Here is a 21,749-nt window from a genome sequence, read left to right on the forward strand (position 1 = left end):
ACAAGACAGAAAAATAATGATGTTTATTAAGGATCTTTCTAGCCTTGTTCTCAGCTCCACGAGCTGCCGTCTGACCTCATCCCCATTCAATATGAATGACACAGGGAAGCCAGACTGCAGAGTGACCCCTTTGACTGAAGGGTTCATAAGCAAGAGAACCTGCTGATGTTGGAGGCTGCCTCCTCTGAGAAAAACAGAGACGTCCTGCTGGGAATGTGGGATGGCAGTCACTTCCCAACTACCCCCACCTACCAGTTTATCCTTCCTCCCCTCAACTTCGGATGGGAGGGCCCAGATCAGCACTGAGGGCCTTGGGCCCCAGAAAGGAGGCGCAAGTGGGTCCCTTTGTTAGGACTTAAGGTTGTAGAAAGGAAGCGAGGGCCCTGCTCTCCTTCCCCATCCAGGCCTGAGGGAACACTGAGATGGAAAGGAGAGTGACTAGGCCAGCCCACTGCCCCTGCTGGCCCTGCCCAGTCTTCTAGCCTTTAGGCACCCCTGCCTGTTGGGTATCCGTGGGGTGGAACACTCAGCCCAGGCCTGATCGCTGTAGCTCCTCCTGAAGCCAAGAGGGCAGTGGCTGCCCAAGCCGACTCAGCAGTTTTGACAATTCCAGATTATGGTCCCGGAAAAAGTCAATCAGAAGAAGGCGGGACTGATTGAGAGGAGAGAAAAGTAGTCAGACAGTGACAAGAGAGAGGATGGAAGATAAGAGATGATTGCAAGGGGAATCCCCTACCCTAAGTGCTCACCTCAGGTTCCATGTCTGGGTACCTCCGTCCCTTGCTCTTGCCCAGGCATCGTGTCTTGCCACCCTCTAGCCCCTGGCACCAGAATCCCTTCCCCTCATCAAACCTGCTTAGCAGGAGAAGGCAGTCAGGTGACTTGGAAGGGAGGAATGCCAGACCCTACAAAGACACAAACATTCCCCCTCCCAACCCTAGAGTTGTCCCAGACATTGTCCCTCCCAGACACGGGTCTCTTTCCTCTAGGCGGATCTATAATCTCAGCATGTCACCCCAGCTCTCCCCACCCATCCCACCTGAGGGTTCTGGTGTAGTTGAGGACAGGGGTGACACCTAGGAACTTCTGGATGCTTTCCATGGAGGCTGCTGGGTTTGTGCGTAGCTCCTGCCCATCTACTATCAGCACCTGTGGGCCAGAGAGGGAGGGATGGAGCTGACTGGGAGGCAGTTTAGTGGAGGTCTGGGACACTGCAGGGGTGCCACGGGGGGGAAAGGGCTTTCTACCTGTCCAGAAGGGTAATAGGTGAGCCAGCGCTGCAGATGAGTGGAGTAGTAGCCAGGGATGAGGCAGCGGTTCTGCAGGGCCCGGAGTGCAGGAGAAGCCTGAGGTGGGGCTGAGATCACTTGGTAGAAGGTGTGGTTCAGGGCAATTGGGTCACCATGTGCTCGTTGATGCTTGAAAAGTAGAGGGTATGGATGATGAGGAATGAAGTAGCAGGGTCATCCCCATCACACGGTGTCCTTTCTGTCTCCTCTCCAAGACTCTTTGCCCATTCTTATCCCTCTGGCTCCCCTTCCAAACCTCTGGCACACCTGGCCACCCCACAGAGACTGACCTGGTACCAGGAGTAGGCCCGGTCAGCAGGGTTGGTAAGTACTGTGATGATCTTGGCACGAGGCAAAAGGGCTGCTCCCCGACGTGGTACAACCTCGGAGTCAAAATAGGTGGCACTTTTCTCAAACAGGAAGTCAGTGCTGGCATTGGAGGGGACTGGGAAAAAGTCCATGTACCTGGGGATGGACTTAGGGTCAAAGAGTAGAACAGTGTAGAGAGATGGAAGCCAGGAGAGGAGGTCAAGTGACATGAAGAGCTCAATCAGGAAGCACTTAGGAAGCACCTACTGTGTAGCAGGCACGGTGCTAGGTATGTAGGACCTGGGTGGAAAAGCTAGAGAGGGAAAGAAGCTCATGCCAAGGAGCAGCCCTGGGGGATCCCCCTCTCACCAGTCGATGCCCTTGTAGTAATTGGGGCCACTGAAGAACTGGATCTCTTCGAAGGTGCTGGAGCTGGGGAAGCTGCTGGTCACTGCTGGGTGCAGGCTCAGGAAGAAGTGGACGGCCGTGGTCCCTGGAGGGGAGGGGTGGGAGGGGAGGAGAGAGCTCAGCCCCGGCAATTGGACCCTGAGAGCACAGGGCGGGAGCTGAGATGCCAACGGGTTCCCAAAGGGAAGTGCTCCGTGGGGATCCTCACCTGTTTTCTGGGGCCCCACAATGAGGAACTTGGGGAGTCGGTCACACGTCTTCTCCTTGGACCAGATGTCTTTGTGTCTCTTGTCATCACAGGGGTTCTAAGAGGGAGGGGAAGAGACAGATAGGACCTGGCTTCTCTCCCTTTCTCTCCCCTCTCCCTGCTTTCCTTGTGTTAAGTTTCTAGCCCACCCCAGCTCCGAGGGCTGACCTGCCAGAGTGGGCTGCGTTCCTGAGGGAAGAGGTCAAAGTACTTTTGTGCCAGGGGGGCTGGGGGCAGAGTCTGCAGGCGCAGCCGGGTCCAGCACTGCAGGAAGCGCACCAAGCTCTCGAAAGTGTACAGGCCCAGCCGGTCATTGCCATAGTTAGACAGATGGGTCATGAAGATGCTGATCTGCATGGGGAGCCCCCATGTCACATAAGGGGAACTTCAGGCCAAACCTGACGATCAGATTTGGGGAGAAGGCCCCTGATCCCGCCCCCAATCAGCTCAGGACTCTCAGCCTATACCGGGTTGAGCAGAACAGTCAGGAAGAGCTCTCCACCACGGATGCTCCGGTCCAGCTCTCGAGAGCCCCCGGGATACTCATGGTAGAAGATGGTGTGAGTGAAGAGACCACATGTCTGACGGGGCAGGACCTAGAGAAGGGAGGGAAGGAGCAGGGATGGCTGGGGCCAGTTAGCAGAACACGGACGGAGAAATGAAGTGCCAAGGACCCAGGAAAAGGGGAAGCATAGTCTGTGAGACATGCACTTCTATGAACGTTGACGAGAGTGAAACTCAGCCCAGGCTGGAGCTGGGGGCCTAGGGGTCAAGGGCTAGAGGACGTGTTGGCAATCCATAGGGTTTGCTTCAAATTTAGGTTAGAGAGTCCCTCACCATGATGCCATTGTGAATAAAGCCTCGCCGGTAGCGTGCAGGGCGGAGATGGGGATACTCTTCAGTGCTGGTCACCTGGATCCCCCACACAGATTTCCAGGCCTCATAGAGCTGTGTGTGGATGGGGTACACGCCCGAGTGGTGGGGAGCCACTGCATACCCCAGATCCGTGGGGATCCCATGCTCCTGGGGATGGCACAGACTCATCTGGGACCGCTGAGGTTGGGGGGAGGAGAGGGGCGGAAGGGATAGGGATACCATCCCAGGAAGAAAAACTGGGAAAAAGAACTAGAGGAAGAAGTAGAGGGAGGGTAGCTGTGGGGAGAGGGAGAGGAGGGGCCATACCACCAAGGGAGGTAGCTCTGTGAGGGGGCTGTGGGGGAGCTACCCGGGGGTCTCACCAGAGCAAACTGCTTGTTGAGCCGCATCTGGTCTGCCAGCACGGAGCGGTTGTGGAACAGGTGTGGCTGCATATGGCTCCACATGTGGGGGAACCACCAGAACTCCTTCCGGTGCCTCAGGAGCATGTCATCCCCGGCGTCTTCCTCCTCTGTCCCTGTGGCCACATATGCCCACTGTAACTAACCACCTGATAAACAGTGACTGTCACCCACTCATCCTCCTCACCCTGACCATCATGAATGACCAATCTGATACAGCCTTTCGATCCCACATCATGAATACTGACCATCTACTAACCACGACCTATTATATTCCCCACATTCTTCATTCTCAGCACAATATTTGCTGATCAGTACATAGTAGGCACTTAACATGTTTACTGACTGACCATGCAGTTGAATATCCTATCAACTCTTGCTGTCTGCTTGGCCCTAAGCATTAACATTAATTGCCGGCCCCCCAGATGTGCACCTACACACTAGCTACGCTGGTTTGATTCCAGGAAGAAGGGCAGGCAGGGGAAAATAAGACCAGGGTGGCGTGTGCCATGGAGAATTAAGGTAACGTGGGGCAGTTCGGTGGCGCGGTGGATAGAGCACCGGCCCTGGAGTCAGGAGGACCTGAGTTCAAATCCGGCTTCAGACACATAACACTTACTAGCTGTGTGATCCTGGGCAAGTCACTTAACCCCACTGCCTAACCAAAAAAAAAGAATTAAGGTAACGTAACTCACCTGTATGGTAGAACTTTCCCGAGAAGCCCAGATTGAAAGTAAAGTTGGGGACCAAAGCCCTGAGTTTTCTCTGTGTGGTAAGTAGGGCCTAGCAGAAGCAAACGAGAAAAGGCTCAGGAGGGCTTGCAGGAAGAGTAAAGGGCTCCAGCCCAGGCCTGGGAAGAACAGGCCATGAACACTTTCTGCAAACTTTGGGTTAACGGGTCTGTGAAAGTAACGGTGTGGGGGGAACGGCAAAGGGAACTGACCTCGACATCAGCCACCTTCATTCGGGTGCCTTCCTTGCCCACAAAAATGTCATCGATGTCCACCAGGATGTAGCGATCCAGCGTGAGGCAGAGGCGCTTCCCAGTGAGGTAGGCGACAGCATCCACAAAGACCAGTTTGTGAAGCCAGAAGGTGAGGCTGTGGCCAAAAAGCACACGCTGGATGCCGTCATGCAGCCCCAGGTCCTGCACCACCGTGGGCAGGCGGGTACGACGGGGCGCCGGGCCCAGGGCGGAGGCCTCGGCCAGCAGGACTGGCTCATACGTGCTGTGGTTGGACTGGAAGACCGTCCAGTCCTCCCCGGGCAGCGGCCCAGGCTCCAAACGACTGGGCCGAGTGAGGTGCAGCAGCGGAGCAGCGGGGTTTACCTGATAGTCGCGCAGCCCCAGGTTGGAATGTAGGAAGAGAGGGAAGCCCTTGAGCTGGGCACTAAGCAGGCTGTGCTCATGAGCACGGAAGAAGCCGATGATGCCCACCCCGTACTCCACACAGTATCGATCCAAGAGCTCGCGGCTCCAGGCATCCAGGTTGACATACTTAAGCAGGTTCTCATAGACAACGAGGGCATAGCGGCCCCTGGTATGTTCAGTCAACGTGGGCATATCCCCCCGGCCAGGGGCCAACTCTGTGCTATATCGAAAACGGCCGGATTCCAAGATGGCCACAATTTCCTGGCCAAGCTGTGAGTATACACTTTCCACAAACACCAGCACCACGGGCTCTGTGCGAGCTGTTTCTGAAGGCCGGGGGGGCCAGGGGGGTGCTGGGGGCCGGGCAGGCCCAGGACCAACGTCCCCACTGCTGCTGCAGTCACCCAGGGGCAGGGGCAGGGGCTCCTTGGCCTTGGGGGTGGTAGACACGTAGTAGGCCAGGAAGGCCATGGAGGCCAGGCTGAAGGCGATCAGCAGCAGCACCAGGCGATGCAGTTCCAGCTGCCGGGCTGGACGTACCACTCTCCACAGCTGGAGCATGGTGTGGGAGGGAGGGATGAGGAAGGAGGGCACTAAGGTTCCTGGGGAGGGAGAGGAAGATGCCCTTTAGCTGGCAGGGAAGGGGGCAAGACAGCAGAGAGGAAGAGGAAGCCGAGATCAACTCCCTGGAGGTGTGAAGAGGTAGAGAAGAGCTCCCTTCATGCGGGCGATGGAAGACGCAGGGGGGGCCCAGGCATACTCCATGGTCCTCACGTCACCATGGCCTCTGGCCCATGGCTCCAGGCTGCCAGGCTTGCCAATGCTCCCCGCAGGCACATCGAGGGCAGCACAAGTTACACAGCTCTGACCCTGTTACCTAAAAGACAGAGAAGGACAGTGCTAGGCCGGGACTCCCCTTGCCCACGCTCGGCCTGGCCCCATCTCACCTCCTGCTTCGCTTCTGTGCGGAGAGAGGACAGAGGGAGGTCCCTGCTCCGGCGGCCCCTAGGCACTGTCCACTCAGCTCAGAGCCTCGCTCAGGGGAGGGAAGGGCTCCTGGGTGTGGACAGGAGTGGCGCTAAAGCCAGGCTCAGGCTCTGGTTTCATCACTGGGAGGGGAGAGGAGGGGAGGGGGTGCCCAAGAAGCAGCCTGGAATCAGATAAGAGGCACCTCCCCTTATCGACATCCCTTATCTCAGGCCATTATCCACGTGGCCAACAGCGGATACCACAGCTTAACGGTCATCAGTGAAGTTTGAACTTTGGGTCTGGTGGCCACTGTTTGGGGTGGGCAAGGGAACGGGGTCTCCACGTCCTGTCCCCTTGTGTCCCCTCTCTCACCTTTACCACTCACACTCCGTGGCAGGAGCGAAGAGCAGCGTGGTCCCAGAGCAGCTCACACGAGAGGGACCTAGGAGAATTTAGAGGCCTGAGTGCGAGGTCCAGCTGCCTGCGCTCCCTTAGTCTGCGATGGGGGCTGCCCCCCAATCTCAGGAGGGCTCCAGGGGCACCCCAGGGAAGGCCATCGGGCTCCTCTACCACAGTCTGGCTCCCTGGCCCGGCCAAAGCACGGAGAAGGTCTGGGGGTGGGCGATGTCTAGAGCAACCACTGAGCTGAGGCAAAGGCCGGCGCACATGTGGGGAGGGGGGCAGGTGCAGAAGACGGGGGTCTGACCTGTGACTGCAGGACACAAGGGACCCAGGAAGGGTCCGAGGGTGAGAGTGGGGGAGCTCAGGGTTGGGGTAAAGGCTGGGGGGGGGCAAGGAGTCACTTAGGGTGACAGCGTGAAGACTGAGCAGGCTTTGGGGGGAGACACTGGGGAGAGAACCAGAGAGGGAATGCGAGCTGGCCTGGGGAGGGGGCTCTGGGGTCACCTGGCCAGGACACGCTAGGAAGGGGGGACACAAAGTGAGGAGACACAGGGTGGGGGGGGACATAGTGAGGGGGACACACGGCGGGGGGGACACTGGATGAGGGGGACACTGGGTGGGGAGGACACAGGGAGGGAGGCACTGGATGAGGGGGACACAGGAAGGGGGGCACTGGGTGGGGGGGCAGGGAGGGCGGCACTGGATGAGGGGGACACTGGGTGGGGGGGGTCCCCGGGTGGCAGCCCACGGAGGGGCGCGATCCTGCGGGGGGCGGGCCGAGGATGCCACGACGCGGAGGCGCTGCTCACCCGGCGGGCGGGGCGCTGTCTCTGCGGTCGCCGGGCTCCGCCGTGTCCCCGGACCCCCCGGGCGCCCACCTTTCCCGGATCCGGGCCCCGCCGCGGCGGCTCCGCCATCTCCCCGCGATCGCTCCTCCGCAGGAGGGCGGAACCACGGCTTCCTAGGGGAGCAGAGGGGGCAGGCCTTGCTGCTCGCTGCTCCCGACCCTCCGCCGGACTCCGAGGTGCGCCGTCGCACCTCTCCCAGTCTCTGAGAGGAGTAAGTGCGCTTTTTCTCACCCTGCTGTACCTGAATGCGCGACTCCTCCCTAGGCCCGGGAGCAATTCTCCTCCCCCCCGCCCCTCTGGGAGAATGGAAGAGTCCGGGCGAAGCGTCAGACGTCAAGGCCCGCGGAGGGGAAGCGGCGCGGGGAGTGGAGGCTTCTCGGCCCAATCCTGGCGAGGGGGGTGTGGACCGATCCACTGTGCTGGGAGGAGCGGGGATGGGGGCGGGAGAGGGCGGGGCGGACGATCCCATGGCGGCTCGCGGGGGTCGCCTCGGGATGCTGAATAGGGTTGAGCCCCCGCAGGGGAAGCGGAGGGTTTGGCACAGTCGGGGGCTCCCAGCAGCCGCCGGGCCTCTGGAAGTGGCCTCTTGGAAAGGGCCTGAAGCTTCATCAGTGAAAGATACAACCACCTACGAGTTGGCCAGTCCTGTGGACGTCCCCTCCTCCCCACCTGAAGTTCTCAGCCTAGCCTTCCCCCACGTGTTTCCGTGGACCCAAACATGTCCTCTGATAGAGGTTGGGTGTGTGTGGTTGTGGTTGTGGGTGTCTGTCCCCCCAACTTCAGCTACTTAGCCATGAGCCCCCAACATCAACAACACCGTGGACTGTTTAAATGTTATTTTATTAAATATCTTCAGTTCAAGGTTTCATTGTAACAAAGCTATGAAGGGTCTACCAACATTCAGAACAAACACTAGCTAGTTTTTAAATTATTCTATGTCATCATGCAAAAATTCTGCATCAAATGCCTTCCATTTCCTGTTTAAAAGGTGATTTTTTTTTTTTTTAATAATCTAAATTCTATAGATGCTGACATTAGCCCCAGGAGAGGAGAGTAAGAATGCTAAGGAGAGGTGGGGCTCGAGCAGCTGATATCAAGCTATGGGTTTCAAAGACCATTGTCTCAAAAGACTGCAAAACCAAACCATGTTGTGAAGTTGTCTGCGTGCTGGCAATGCAGAATACAGGAAAGAAAAGGGGGCCTGGGGCCCAGAGGGTGGGCATGCACACCGTGCTCCATTGACTCTGACCAAATCCAACTGAAGCTCTCACACCTGTCCTTTTGGGGCTTTTAGCTCCTCTCCTGCCCCTTCTCACTATACTTCATACTCTGAAGGCACTCCAGGGACTCTGGACCTGCCCACCTTCCCTGGAAAGGTATAGGTAGGTAGGTATTTGTGCAGAGGACCCTGGCATATGACCAATTTGTCCTCAAGCACCTTTCCTTCTTCCTGCCTTCCCTCCCTTGTGGCAGCAGAACCCCCTGAGAACAGGAAGGAAAATTGATTTGAGGGCAGCCGTGGCCCTGGGCACCTCCTTTTTTGGGGTGCATGCAGGGTAGAGGAAGGTGAAGGCCCATGCAAGACTCCAGCAGCAATTCTGAGCCTCTGTTGGTCAGTAGAGAGGCCTCTTGAAACAGGGACACCTAGGCAAGAGTCAGACAAGCCAACTCTGGAGAGAAAACAAGATGAACAGTCCCACTTCTCCCATTCCCACTAGGGTGCTCCGCAGGGCCCCAGGCCCAGATGGGGTTTGGAATTGGGGCCATCACCATGAAAAAAAGCAAGACAAAGACGACTGAAGTCAGCACAGAAACAGAAATGCCCAAGGCTACAGGGGGAGTGGCAGGCCCTGGGCTCCATCCTGGCTAAGTCACACTAGAACAAACAAGGTGGCAGCCCCTACCCCTTCCCAGCTGGGGGCCCAGGCCTTGGTACCCAGACCCATGCTTGGTTGTGCATCCTCTAGAAATGGATGGATGAGGGACATATATGTCAGACTAACACCAGGTTTCTGCCTGCTTCCTAGTGGACAAATTTCTGCAGCACCAAGTCTCCCATCTACACTAAGTGGAACAGTACAGTAAAACCCTACCCACGAGCCCTCCATCTTGGAGCCACTGCTTTTTGGTGCTGCCTTTGCAATGGTAGCTGCCTGGGGATAAGGCCATCTTCCCCCCAGGGAAAAGAAAAATAAGCTCCAAGCATTAGCCATCTCATGACCTGTTGCTGCTTTGGCCCTCCTCCTGGGCTCATGTGCAGACTCTGAAGAAGTCCGTTCCCAGGACCCAAGGCTGGGCAAGCCACCTCAGGGGCTGCAGAGATCCAGGTGACCCTGCCCAAGTTGCTTTTGTGGCCTCCAGCAGGGTCAGTGTCAAGAGTTCCTGCCTGGCCCCCCCAGAGTCCATGGGGGTTGCAAACCTGGGCTCATGCACTGCCAGGTAGACGAGCCTGCTGCTCAAACTTGCGCCCTCTTGCCAGCCCAGGGGGGCTGCAGGTGGTTTTAAAACATGATCAGCGGTATGGATTCCTTTTTTTTTTTAAACAATCTTTTTTTCTTTTTTCTTTTTTTTTAAATGTAAAAAACACCTCGGTACAGCAGAGACAGACACGATGGGCAGGCGGGCTGCATGCAGGGGCGTGCATTGGTTGCTGCCGCTTTGTAATTTTAATTGTTTTTAAACCTCAAACGAACATGACTGCCGCTGTCACTCAGGCCCTCCAGAGCCGCTGGCTGCGAAGGTTTGACCTCTGGCTGAGAATCTCCTAACAGCACTGCTGGAAAGAACACAGCAGCAGGCCATGGGAGTGAAGGATAAGGGTAAATGAGAGGAACTTCTGCCCCCTTTGTACCTGTAAGCAAACCTACCATTCCCAGGGTGGCCAGGGAGATGGGCCTATGGCCGGGCTGGGAAACACAGAACTTTCTTCTCTACCCTTCCCCCATTAGAACATAAGCTTCTCAAGGACAGGCACCGTGTTTCTGTTTTGTTCATATACCTGATATAGGAGGCGTTTAATAAATCCTCAATCAGTTGAATTAACTAAGCCTGTGGCTAGAGTAAGGTCCTACAGAGGATGGTATGACTTTCCTGTCCCAAATGCCCACCCTGACTTCCAGCACCCGGAGCTCACCTGTGGGAGAGCTCACTGCAGCGGGGCAGCAGGGGCCCCCGAGCAGTGGTAGTGCACGTTGAGCCATTTGCCATCACGGCGATGCCAGACCCTGGTCTCCTCAGACTGGCTGGTCCGAGGCCGGCCCTGGCCATCGATGTACTGGGTAAGGCGTATGTAGGCGATACAGGCAGCGTCTTCGCCAATGACATGCACGTGAGGGTTCAGGATGGTAGTGTGGATGGGCTTGCTGTTCTTAGACAGTACTGTAGGGGGGAACAAGTGTTAGGCTTGCTATGTAGGACTGATCTAGCATCCCCTCCTGCCTTGCTGTCCAGCACCATTCCTTGGTGCCAGCACCCCCACATTTCTCCGAAAGTTTGGGGCTCACTATCTCCATCAACAGCTGTTGCCACAGCTTAAGCTGTGATCACGCTATCATCTCATCAACCCCCTTATCTGAACATAACAAAACCACTAACTTGGAATGTGAAAAAACCCACTTGTGACAGGAAGTAAGACAGTTAAAAAGTCACGATCCAGGAAGTTCCCAGGGCTCACAGGATCCTTTGGGAAAAAGGCAAAGGGAGCTAGCTGGACAGATCTATTGTGGACTGGGCACAAGTAAAATGTTGCTTTTAGCCAATTAAGCTCATGTTTTATTATGGACAAATCTAATTTTGGTTAAAATATAACGATGAGAATACACAAGATTTCTTAGAGCTCAAGACTTCACGCCTTAGTCAAAAGCATTTTAGATAATCCAGGGTTTTACCTTTGCACAGCTGGAATACTGGGGACAGGGATGGAAACTGATATGGAGATGGATGAGTGATGGCATCAGAGCAGGGCTGGGCTGAGAAGGTGGGAGGGAGAGAGAAAGTGTTTGTATCAGGAATGGGGCAGGGAAATGGGCATCTAGCCCTGGAACGCCAAGGAATCCTCAAATGTCTTCTCCAAAGAATTCAAGTGAAGGGTCACCCAAAGGACAGTAGAGAGGTACATGGTGGGTATGAGTAGCCTCTAACACATTACAAATGGACTGGAAGAGGTGGTGTCAGGGATGTCACCAGACAAATTTATGACTAAATGGAGAGATGGGTCTCAGGCTTCAATGAGGGGAAGATCTAGAAATCTTCTTGCAGAACAGGGCCAATGACATAATAAGAATGAGGAATCATGGTTGGACAGCCTGCATACACTCACTGGCTTCCACGCAGTCAAGAACTCTAGAGTGGGGGTTCTCAATCTGAGGTCCATGGAACCCCCACAAAGGGGTCTGTGGAGAGATTTTAAGTGGGCTGTAAACTTGGATGGAAAAAATTTCCATCTCCATTTCAACACAATTGGTTTATCGTCCTATGGATTTAATTTTAAGCATTTAAAAACATTATTCTTAGAAATGGCATCCATAAACCTCACCAGACTGACTGCCAGAGAGGTCCATGGCACAGAAGATAAGAACCACCACTTCAGAGCAACAGTTCTCAAAGGCTGATCTGGGGTCCCTGAGACCCTTCCAGAGGGTCTGCAACGTCAAAACTATTTTCATAATAATACAAAGATATTTTAATTTAGGGTATGGCAAATATCAATAGATAAACCCCACATAAAGAAAAGCTTTTTGCACGAGCAGGGTGCAGGGGAGGATCCTTAATATTTTAAGAGCCCTGAGACCAAAAAGTTTGGGAAGAGCTACTCTCGAGGAATGCCTCTCAAGTGCTTCAGATAGATAGGCTGTGGAGGATTTATGTGAGGCCTGAATGGGTATGGGTGGGTAACCAGTCTGAATTGATCACAGATCCATCGAAGAAGTATTTAAGGGCTTGAAATCCAACACCTCCACCGCTTTCTACCTCGATATTTGGAATTCCTACCCAGGCAGATGCATTTCCCCACATACCAAACAAGGCTGTAAATCCTGGCTGTAAATTAAGCCCCTCAGCCGTGGTAATTGCCCCACAACTTGCATTCTGATTTTAAGTTGCCCTATTATGAAGCTTATAGCCATAGTTACTAGTTTATTTATTTGGTAAGATCAACCCAGGTATATCATGTAGCAACACTTGACTGCTGGCAATACAGAGGTCTTGACCTTGAAGGCGGCACTATCCTCCTGACAAGTTTACAGCAGTCTTTGGGGAAGGATGGAGATAGAAAAGCAAGAGATTGGGATAAGCAGAGGGTACAAAAGGGGAGGAGAAGGCAAGTGTGGGGGGTTGGGAGGAATGGGGAGGGGAGTCAGATGGAGGAAGAAAGAAGTGACAGGAGGCAGGTGGGAGGATCTCAGCAGCACGAACCCACTCACGATTCTCAAAGTAAAATTTATGGAAGTCCATCCCCTCCACCAGGTTGCCGAGTGCCTCAGGCTCGAAGGAGGTGAGGCCAGGATCACAGATCTTCCTGTACAGGAGAGCCAGTGAAATCAAGATTTTCAGGGACCTCTCTACATCCCTTCCTCCTTAGCAGCCCCAAACTAGCCAAGAGTAACAGCACTGACGATATATATAAATACTGGGACACAACCTAATCCTTGGGTACTCGATGCCCTTGTTCTTAGTCTTCTCTATCAATCCCAGGCTTTCCCTCCCACCCACCAGGAAGCTCTAAGATCTCCAGAGTTGCTCCACTGGGCAAGGCTATCCTATGTGGAGAACCCAAGGCTGAGACTTAGCACTCTGGTCCTCTGAGGCCCCATAGGAACCTCATTTACTTTCTAGGACAGACACCTTGAGGTTAGATGGGCACCTCCTTCTGGGAAGTGAACCATGCAAGAACATGTACTTCTACTCACGTGTAGGCATCAAAATCCCCATTGTTGATGGCTTCAATCAGCTGCTCCGTGATCTTAATTATCTCTTGTTTTCGAACTGTGGGAGAAAAGCCCTGCAATTCACCTGCATGGGGTTGGAGAGAACCCCAGGAAAGCCCTCCCCAATCCTTCATACAGCCTCTGACTCCAAGTAATTATCTGCTATCCCCTTTATCTTTAGGGCTCATCACAGAGCAGACCTTTCCCATCATTCCTTACCCTAGCCATCTGCAGAGAAAAGGATCCTCCCGCCCCCACTAAGCACCTCCCCCCCTCCCAGGACAGTTGATTGGGTATGGATCTCTGGCTTTTGCCCTGCTCCTATATCAAGAGCCAAACCAAAGCAAACACCCAGGAGACAGATGGGGAAAAGATTCTATTGTCCAACTGGGACATCAAATACATCACCAATAGTCTTCACAGGCTTAATATCCCATCCTGGCTAAGTGAAGCCACCCCAAAAAGGACCTCCCCCAACTCTCACAATCTCCCCTCACTGCAAGGTACTCAATCATCCCTAAAATAGCTCCAAATGGCTCTGGTCCCCTAGGCCAGAGGAACCAAGCCCCCCTGGCTATGAGGATTTCAAAAGGACCAGGCAAGAACGGGAGACGATTGCGGCACAATGGAGAAAGAAGGGCCAGACCCCATTCTCTCCAGAGGTACAAAGGGGTGGAGGGTTTGCCTGTGTTAGCTGGAAAGAGAAGCCAGGGCCCCTGATAGCCCCACACCAGAGAAACAAAGAGAGCCCCAATCTGCTCCAAAGCTCCCACCAGCTAGCAAACCAGGCTGAATACCAAGGGGACCAAGACTGAGCTCTGGATGGCAGGTAGGCAGGCAGGCAGGCAGGCAGGGCTGCAGCCCAGGGAGGTCCCAGAAGCCGAGGGGCCGTGAGGGGAGCATCCTACACTCCCCGGGCAGCTCACTTACACGGAGCGCCACTATGAGCGAAAGGCACCACGAGAGTGAGGGAGGGCTCGGATTGAGCACGTGCTAACCCTGATGGGAGCCCTGGCCCGTCCCAGGCCATAAGCCTTTCCTCACAGGAGCGAGCGGCTGCAAGACAAATGCAAGCATTAGAAAAGCGTCCCGCTGCAGCCCAATGTGGAGGGGGCGGGGGCGCAGCACAGCCAAAAACCAAAAACACAGCCAATGGGGGGGGGGCCCACCCAAAACACCACAGACTGGGGGGAGGAAGGGGGTGCACAGCCAACAGTCACAACTGGGCAGGCAGCAATCAGGAGCGCCATCAGCCTTCCAAAAAGACCCACGTGCAAGCGCACTCAGACACACGCACCTGCCATCCCCACCCAACCCAATCAAGACCTCTCTCCCCATAACATCATCTGCTCAGCAAGTCTGGCTAGCTCCCACAGGCTCAGGATGATAGATGGTGCAAGAGAAGGAGGAGAAAAGGGGGGTGGCTTCTACACCAAAGTATAACTGGCAATGGGGGGAAAGCCCCTCTGTGAAGAACAGCTGGACTGTGCAACGCCTCCCCACAACTTCCTTCACCATTTCTCTGGTGACACAAAACTCCACTGGTAACCACCATCCTACTTGGTGATGGAGCCATCTGTCTCCCATCCCATTGGCCTGACCCACGGCCAAAACATGGCGATTTCCTCTATTTCTGTTTTGTTTTTTCCTATGCTATGCACCTCCATGATCCTTTCTTAGGCTCCAGGGGCAATTTCCCTACTTGCCTTTCTCTGATCACACCACTGCCTCCATATATCTACCCCCAACCTAGAACCCCACCCCCAGGGCAGAGGCTGTGCTCCAGAACCTGGCTAAGATGTGGCGGCACCACTGGCCTGGCTCCTGTCGGTGGTGTTGCCAGAGACAGCTTCAGTGCAAGGGGAGCCGGGCGACTCTGGAGGGGATGGGGAGCTGTGCCTCCTTCCAACTTACTGGCTGAGGAGCAGAGAGAAGGCTGGGGCTGCATGCCTGCTGAGGGGGCTGTTCTGTCCCGGGGGCTCCGTCCATCAGACCCCAAGCTGCTGCGATCCCCAGTGCGGAGCTGGGCAGCTAGCCGAGCAGGGGAGGGTAGCCAAAACAGACAGAACAAGGCAGGTGAACACGCAAGCCAGACGGGAACCCCCAGGCCCATGCTACTGGAGAGCTGGGGCCACAGTGAAGCCTCAGGCCGCCGCTGGGCACTGGCCCACATCCCAAGCCACTGCCTCTGCCCTGAGGCTTCCCAATCTGTAGCTTTTCCATCTGAGAAAAGTGGAGGACCCTGGCACACAGAGAGGCCAAGGACTGCATCTTTAGCTCAGAGAACCTTTGTAACCATAACTATGAAGAACTTATAACTGGGCAGCGGCATCCAGTGCCAGCTTCTTCCAATCTACCGGCATACTTTGGGTACCACTTATACTTCCTCCATCCGAGCCCTCCCATGACTTGGAAGTACTCTTTATTTCATGCAAAATCTCTGATTTCTATGGTGGGCTTCTAAGTTCTATCTCCTTTATTGGCCACTGGTAGGTACTAAGTTTTGGTGAGCTCCCGGCTCTGCCAATGTCCTTCAGGTTTTGGTCTGGGGTGGAAGGATGGTGAGGAGGGAACAGATGAAAGGGACAAGAACCCCAGGGGTCAGGAACCCATATGCTTTTGCAGTTTGCTCCATCACATTTCCTCTACTCCAGCTGACATGAGACCTATGTTTCTAGGTTTGGAGTCTCTTGGAGGAAGGGTGGCTTGAGACCCATGATTCCTCCACATGTATTTTTTTAAAAACTAGATCTTTTCCTCATTCTTTTTAATTGCTCTAACAACCATTTTCAGATCTCCTTGGCTTTGTGATAAGGAAGGGCAAGTTCACATCTGACTTTGACATTCCCAAGGACCAAGAGCGCCCATGTTTCTAGATCGGGTCCCTGCCACGCCCAGGCACTATTTCCTGAGGCTTGTCATCAACAAAAGTCTGGCAATTAGACAAGCTCAGAAAAAAACTCCCTCACGCTAGGGATGAAGGTAAGAAAGGCTCTTGTTCAACCCAGCTGGACCCCTTTCCTCCCCCTACCCCAAGACCCTGCTGCAAGGAGGCTGAAGGGGTCCCTACTTTCCCTTGCAAAGTTAGCTATAGAAAAGATTCCCTCTCCCGTATATCTTACCTTTGAGATCTTCATCTTCAGTGGTGGTGTTACAGCTTTCTGTGGAGCCCTGCCAGATAAAAAAGAGCATATTACTGCCCATTTTGCCCTCAAAAGCTAGGAGGAGCAGAAAGAAGGGAGTGAGAGGCAGCTCCAAGGAAAACAGGAGTGGGCAATGACTCCTTGAGTCCTCCTATAAAACTCCATCCTTGCCCACCTGAGACACAATGGGGACGACCAAAGAGTAATCAGAGCACAAAGACACTCCTTTCTGAGGACAAAGTACAGCTCCTCCAGGACATCCAGTCAAAAAACCCAGGCTGACTGTCTCCATTTCAGCCTAGGCGCCTGCTGGAAGTGAATGAGGGAAATAAACCCTCAGCATCCCTTAGGGTACAGGACCCAGGGAAATTATCTGACCTTGATCCCTCTTCCCCATTGGTCCTGTACTGACCCCAGGCTGAAAAGGAGGCAGGCACGGCCAAGGACCACACTCACCTTGATCCCGTCTGTTGCATTGTGTACCACGGTGGTTTGGGGTTCCTGTGAGAGGAGAAGAGGGGAGTTGCCCTCCTGTCTTGAGGTAGGGCTGCAGCTCTTCCCAGAGGGGCTCTCTCCAGTTCCCCCAGGGGCACTGTGGCAGCTGCCTGGCAGGAAACCAATCCCAAAGGACCAAGCCATCCAATTCAACCTCAGCTGAAGGACCCTGGCCAAACTGGGTTGCTCAGGGGAGCCTGGGAAATCCTGGGTTTTCAGATAGGAATGGATACTGGTGCCTAACTCTGGAGAGCTAAGGGGAGTTGAGAGGTCATAAGATGATAGATTTGGAGCTGGAAGGGACCTCAGAAGTGATTAAGACCACCTGCCTCATTCTACAAATGAGGAAAATGAGGCCCAGAGAAGCTGTGACTTGCCCAGGGTCACAGCTAGTAGGTTACTGAGGCTGGCTTTGGATCCAAGGTCTTCCTGACACTAAGGCCAACGCTATATTCATTGTACCATGCTTCCTCTCCATATATATAAAAGAGACGTGGAGGGGATGAGAGGTTCTGTTTTGATTTTTCTATTTCACTTCTTTTTTTTTCTCCTTGAAAGACACTCGATCTTCAGAAATCAATGGGAAGCTGGCACCAGAGCAGCCATAAAGTTGGAGACTAACTTCTAGGGAAGGTCAGCTAAGCTCACTAAGGAATACTGAGGAGACAGAGCCCAGAGACTCATGGGCCCTTGAAGGTCATCTCTAGACCCACAAATAAAGAGGTCAGAGGCCAGAGAGATCAAGAGACCTCTCTGCCCGAGGTACTACTGGTAGGTAAATGGGCGGAACCTTCAAACAATTCCAAATGCAGTGTTCAACCAACTACCCTACACTGGGAAGAGGAGAGAGATGAAACAGGAGAGAGGAAGAGAAGTCTCTGCCCCGTGCTAAGTGATGCCTGGGAAGCCTTCTGTTGCTTTTACCTTCCAGCTCCTCCCAAAACTTGTCCTGTCAGAGGACCAGAGCAGGAGGAGAAAGGGCCTGCTACAAACTGGCTGCTACCACCGGCCACGAGAGCACAGCTACCCCTTCAGAAAGAGATCTAAAGGAATAGGAGGAGTTCTGCTGGCTGGGGGGTTCCCTAGGAACTCGTATAAGCTGCTATCTTTAGGAGCCAACTAGTCCAAGCCCTTCATTTTTACAGATGGAAAGAGTGAGAACCAGTGAAATTAAGGGATCTGCCCAAATCACACAGGCAGCAACGTACCAGGTGAGTGCTGAAGACCCAAGTTCAAATCTGACCTCAGACACTTAGCTGTATGACCTCGGGCAAGTCATTTAACTTCTTAGTCTCAGTTTGCTCATCTGTCCAATGAGTTTAAACATCACACCCCTCTCTCACTGGGTTGCTGTGAGTATCAAATGAGAAAACACATCCAAAGTGCCTCCCAAACCATCAGGGCTGGCCTTTAGCAGTAGCTGTTGTAAGTGGCAAAGCTGGGATTTGAAACCAAGCCCTCCTAACTCCACAGCCGGCACTCTTCCCACACGAGGCTGGCAAGACTTAGCCTTCCTTTCTTTTTTTTTTTGTTTGTTTGTTTTGTTTTTGCTAGGCAATTGGGGTTAAGTGACTTGCCCAAGGTCACACAGCTAGTAAGTGTCAAGTGTCTGAGGCCACATTTGAACTCAGGTCCTCCTGACTCCAAGGCCAGAGCTCTATCCACTGTGCCACCTAGCCTTCCTTTCCAGGCAGCCCCGAGCCTGGCCGGCTCCATCACTCAGAGCCCAAGATCAGCTCAGACTCCTCAGTGCCTTTGGCCACACTAACTTCTTATTCTACCCCGACAGCAGTCCCCCTCACGGCCCTGGCCCTCCTGTGAAGGGGGATATAGCTTCACCTCCATCTCCCCTCCCCAAGAGCAGCAGCAGCAGTGGTGGCAGCAGAGGGGTTGGGGAGCAGCAGCCGTGATGGGATCACAGAGTAGGGAGGAAGGCCAAGCAGGGTCAGAGGCGGCCCATGAAAGGGAAGGGGCGTGATGGTGCAAGAAGCTGCTTGCTCTATGGGGGGACGAAAAAGCCAAGAGAGGAGAGGAAGGAGAAGAGGCAGCCCCCGTGGGAGAGGCAGGAGGGGAGGGAGAGAGGCAGAGGCGGGTGAAGGCGGAGAAGCCGGAGTCAGGAGGTACCATGGCCGTCTGCAATGGCGCAGGCTCTTGGACTGGGCTTACGAGACTGTTTTTGTTGTTGCTCTGTAGTTGAGACAAGAAAACAGATGGTTTAGTTCCCCCAGAGTTAACAAAGCAGCCCAGGTTCTTGCCCCAGCCCTCCCTTCAACCCTTATCCCGGCCCCATCGGAGCTGGGCCTGAGGCAGCCTCCACACTACTGTATACATGGCAGCGATGGCTGTGGAGATGGGTGAGAGGAGCAGACAAGAGGCCAGGGGCCCCCCGATGTCGGGGGGGCCATCGAGGTTCCCAGTGCCAAGGGAATCTGGGAATAAGCAGCCTACAGTCTGCACTTCAAGCTCCTCTCTGGCATTTCTTGCTGCTACCAGGTACCAGCTCTTCTCACACATCAAAGAAAATCAGGCCTCTTCTCATTTCACAGAGGCTAAGAAGGTTTTTTATTCCAGGTGACAAAGGGATAAAACCATGACCAGAACCTGAGTGCTGTTTTGGGGCCCACTTCTCTTTTTCCTCCTGATAGCTAAATTAGTCACCTTACAACATCACAGAGTAAAGCTCAATGGAAAAGATACGGATTTTGAGGTCTGCTGTTCCTGCAATAGGAGAGAGACAAACCCAGAGGCAGAAGTGTACCTCTGGGCCCTGGTTTCACTAATGGTTGCCAATTCTTGTCCTGCGGGTCCTAGGTTCAAAACCTATCTGGTGACTCAGAGTGACAAGATAGGGCCATACTGTTCCACTCTCTGCCTGGTAAATGCTAGAACAAATAAGACTATTGGGAAAGAAAGGAAACTACCAGGAACAGCTAGCTACATTCTGCAAGCAGAATTCCATGGCAGGTGAGTGCAGATAGGCTGAGTGTATAGCCAGAAGTGAGGACAGCTGGGTAACTGTAATTATGACTCTCTCTAGCCACAACGTAGCAGCTCCACCCACCGCATGGCAAATAGTAAGCGTCTTAGCAGGAAGATATCTATCCCATGTTGCATCTCCACGGGCCAAGGATGGACACCTGTCTTTCACCAAGACCACAGCCAATTCTGCAGTGGGAAGTGATGGTCTAATCTCCCTTCCCCATGATCGCCTGAACTTAGAGCCCAGAGGACAACCACATTCAGGGATTTCTCAATACTGTTGACAGTCCATGAGACAGCAGCCTTAATCCCTGTGCAACCATATTCCTCAACAGGCTTCCAGTCTCAGCATAGGATAAGGCTCGAAATGAAGGAGAATCATTGATGCTAGATACTCGGTGGTTGGTGGGAAGTAGGCATCTACAACTACACTTTCCACACCTGCACAGATCTCTCTAGTTATACTTGGAGGGACTGAGTAACTGCCTTTCTCTTCTGTCCCTGGGCCTCTCTGTGAGGTCTCTTGTACCAGACCCAAAGCCAACAGAGGAATATTATAGGAATATGTAATGACCAATGATTTTGTCAACACAGGGAACTCTAGCAGCAGGAACTTCCTCCGCCAACCACAGGTTGACTTGAAATCATAGATTTAGAGATGGAAGGGACCTGGAAGGTCATCTTGCCTAACACACTTACAGAGGAAGAAACTGAGGCCCACAGAAGTTAAGTGACCCAAGGCCACACAGGTAATATGTGGCAAAGATTGGATTTGAACCTAAATTCTACCCTTAGGTGGCTTTCAATCCCAAGTTCAAGGTAAGGGATGGTACTTAAGACTTAGTATCAACTGTCACTAGGGAGTCACAGAAATAAGAGACTATGTGCTGGGGCCCCCCTGAAGGGAGAAGGATGAGATCTCAGAGGAAATATCAGGGATCCTGAACCTCTGGTTCATGACAATCCCTGCTCCACAGCAACCCTACCTGCAGTCAGCAGAGAACAAAAGTTATCTCAGTCTGACTGCCAGAGCTGAAACCCTTACATCTGTTAGAAGGTTCTTGGGACAGCCTGTCCCCTCATCTCTGTGCCCCTCACAAAATTCTCCCTGTACAGGTCGGTTAAGGGCAATGCCCACTCCAGTGAATAGCGAGTCATTGTTCCCTTAGGGTTAGTGAACAGTATTAATAACTTCCTCCTGATCTTCTCCATCCTGGGCAAAAAATAAGAGGAACGGAATTTGTGCCCTGACCTCTCATTTTAGTGGCTGCATCTGCATAAGTTCATGGTGCCCTTGTCTCACTGGGTCCCATGGAAAGAAAAAGTATATTCTAGGGAAAGGCTTCTGGCTCTACCAAGGCTTCATTTAATTGGGGAGGGACAGGAAAGACCAAGTCCTGGCTATTGGAGGGAGAATAAGCATTCACACCAGGCCAAAAAGCCAAGAGACCTGAGAACAACAGGGTGCCTAACTTTGTTCTGCTGAATCTCAGAAGAGTGTTTGGAGGCTGCCGTATTGTGAATCTCATTTCAGGAAGGGGCTGCTTATGTCACTGGCCAGGATAAAAAAAAAAAAAACAAAAATAAAAACTTCCCAAAAGAGAGCCAATTTCCTCTCCCTGTGCCTGGAGATCTGCACCAACCCTCTGCATACCAAGGCTACCTCCTGCCCAGGGCTGCAGGGTACAGCCCAACCCCCATGGCAGGGGGTGCCACACCACATTTCAGTGCTCGCTTTCCAGGCCAATTGGGGCTTCAGGGAGGTGAGAATGTCCCTGTGCAATGGCTCCCGCCCAGGAGGATAAGCCACACCTGCCCGCCTGTGACAGATGTGGTGGTAATGAGCACAAGCAGACGTGCATGATATGAGAATGAGTATGCATGGCTGGCGGGTGGGCAGGCAGGCAGCACGGGGTGGGCAGATGGGTGGGCAGGCCGGGCTCACCATCAGGTGCACGCTGGAACTCGACTTCCTTTTCTGGACACACCACAGCGAAAGGGAAAGAGAAGGGGAGAGAGGAAGTGAGAGAAAAAGCACAGAAATGCCTCGGATTAGTGCATTAGAGCAGCGGCTCTGTACCAGGGCA

The 21,749-nt window shown here is 53.7% G+C and overlaps 3 protein-coding genes across 14 annotated transcripts in view; all 3 read right to left on the minus strand.

Moving 5' to 3' along the window:
• Positions 1-8: 8 nt before the first annotated feature.
• NDST2 (N-deacetylase and N-sulfotransferase 2) lies at positions 9-7,146 on the minus strand. 4 transcript variants are annotated; one of them, XM_027861031.1, is made up of 15 exons: positions 7,083-7,137; positions 6,244-6,313; positions 4,474-5,779; positions 4,226-4,313; positions 3,492-3,646; positions 3,091-3,276; positions 2,721-2,849; positions 2,422-2,604; positions 2,215-2,311; positions 1,968-2,091; positions 1,580-1,754; positions 1,248-1,418; positions 1,040-1,149; positions 750-852; positions 9-652 (listed from the first exon to the last, which is right to left on the minus strand). In XM_027861031.1, the coding sequence occupies exons 3-15, from the start codon at positions 5,461-5,463 to the stop codon at positions 527-529; spliced, it is 2,637 nt and encodes an 878-aa protein (XP_027716832.1). In that variant the 5' UTR covers positions 5,464-5,779; positions 6,244-6,313; positions 7,083-7,137; the 3' UTR covers positions 9-526. The 4 variants fall into 4 exon arrangements, with proteins under 4 accessions (XP_027716832.1, XP_027716837.1, XP_027716843.1 ...); XM_027861036.1 differs by lacking the exon at positions 3,091-3,276 and having other exon boundaries at positions 7,083-7,138; XM_027861042.1 differs by lacking the exon at positions 750-852 and having other exon boundaries at positions 552-652; positions 7,083-7,141.
• On the minus strand, positions 6,253-7,590 carry LOC114039531 (WAS/WASL-interacting protein family member 3-like). Its single transcript, XM_027857319.1, has one exon. The coding sequence runs from the start codon at positions 7,588-7,590 to the stop codon at positions 6,253-6,255; it is 1,338 nt and encodes a 445-aa protein (XP_027713120.1).
• A 354-nt stretch (positions 7,591-7,944) lies between these two features.
• Positions 7,945-21,749, minus strand: part of CAMK2G (calcium/calmodulin dependent protein kinase II gamma) — a 60,599-nt gene continuing 46,794 nt past the window's right edge. The window contains exons 14-23 of one of the 9 annotated variants that reach the window (XM_027858721.1): positions 18,808-18,870; positions 16,645-16,689; positions 16,168-16,216; positions 14,960-15,076; positions 13,976-14,101; positions 13,028-13,103; positions 12,542-12,636; positions 11,009-11,089; positions 10,255-10,499; positions 7,945-9,897 (exon numbers count right to left, since the gene is read on the minus strand). In XM_027858721.1, the coding sequence (XP_027714522.1) occupies positions 10,267-10,499; positions 11,009-11,089; positions 12,542-12,636; positions 13,028-13,103; positions 13,976-14,101; positions 14,960-15,076; positions 16,168-16,216; positions 16,645-16,689; positions 18,808-18,870 (885 nt within the window). In that variant the 3' untranslated portion in view covers positions 7,945-9,897; positions 10,255-10,266. Of the gene's footprint in view, positions 9,898-10,254; positions 10,500-11,008; positions 11,090-12,533; positions 12,637-13,027; positions 13,104-13,975; positions 14,102-14,959; positions 15,077-16,167; positions 16,217-16,644; positions 16,690-18,807; positions 18,871-21,749 lie in introns of those variants that run through there. The other 8 variants (XM_027858694.1, XM_027858686.1, XM_027858681.1 and 5 more) reach the window with 8 other exon arrangements.

The sequence above is a fragment of the Vombatus ursinus genome, unplaced genomic scaffold, assembly GCF_900497805.2.
Source record: "Vombatus ursinus unplaced genomic scaffold, bare-nosed wombat genome assembly UNPS02000749.1, whole genome shotgun sequence".
Lineage (NCBI taxonomy): Eukaryota > Metazoa > Chordata > Mammalia > Diprotodontia > Vombatidae > Vombatus > Vombatus ursinus.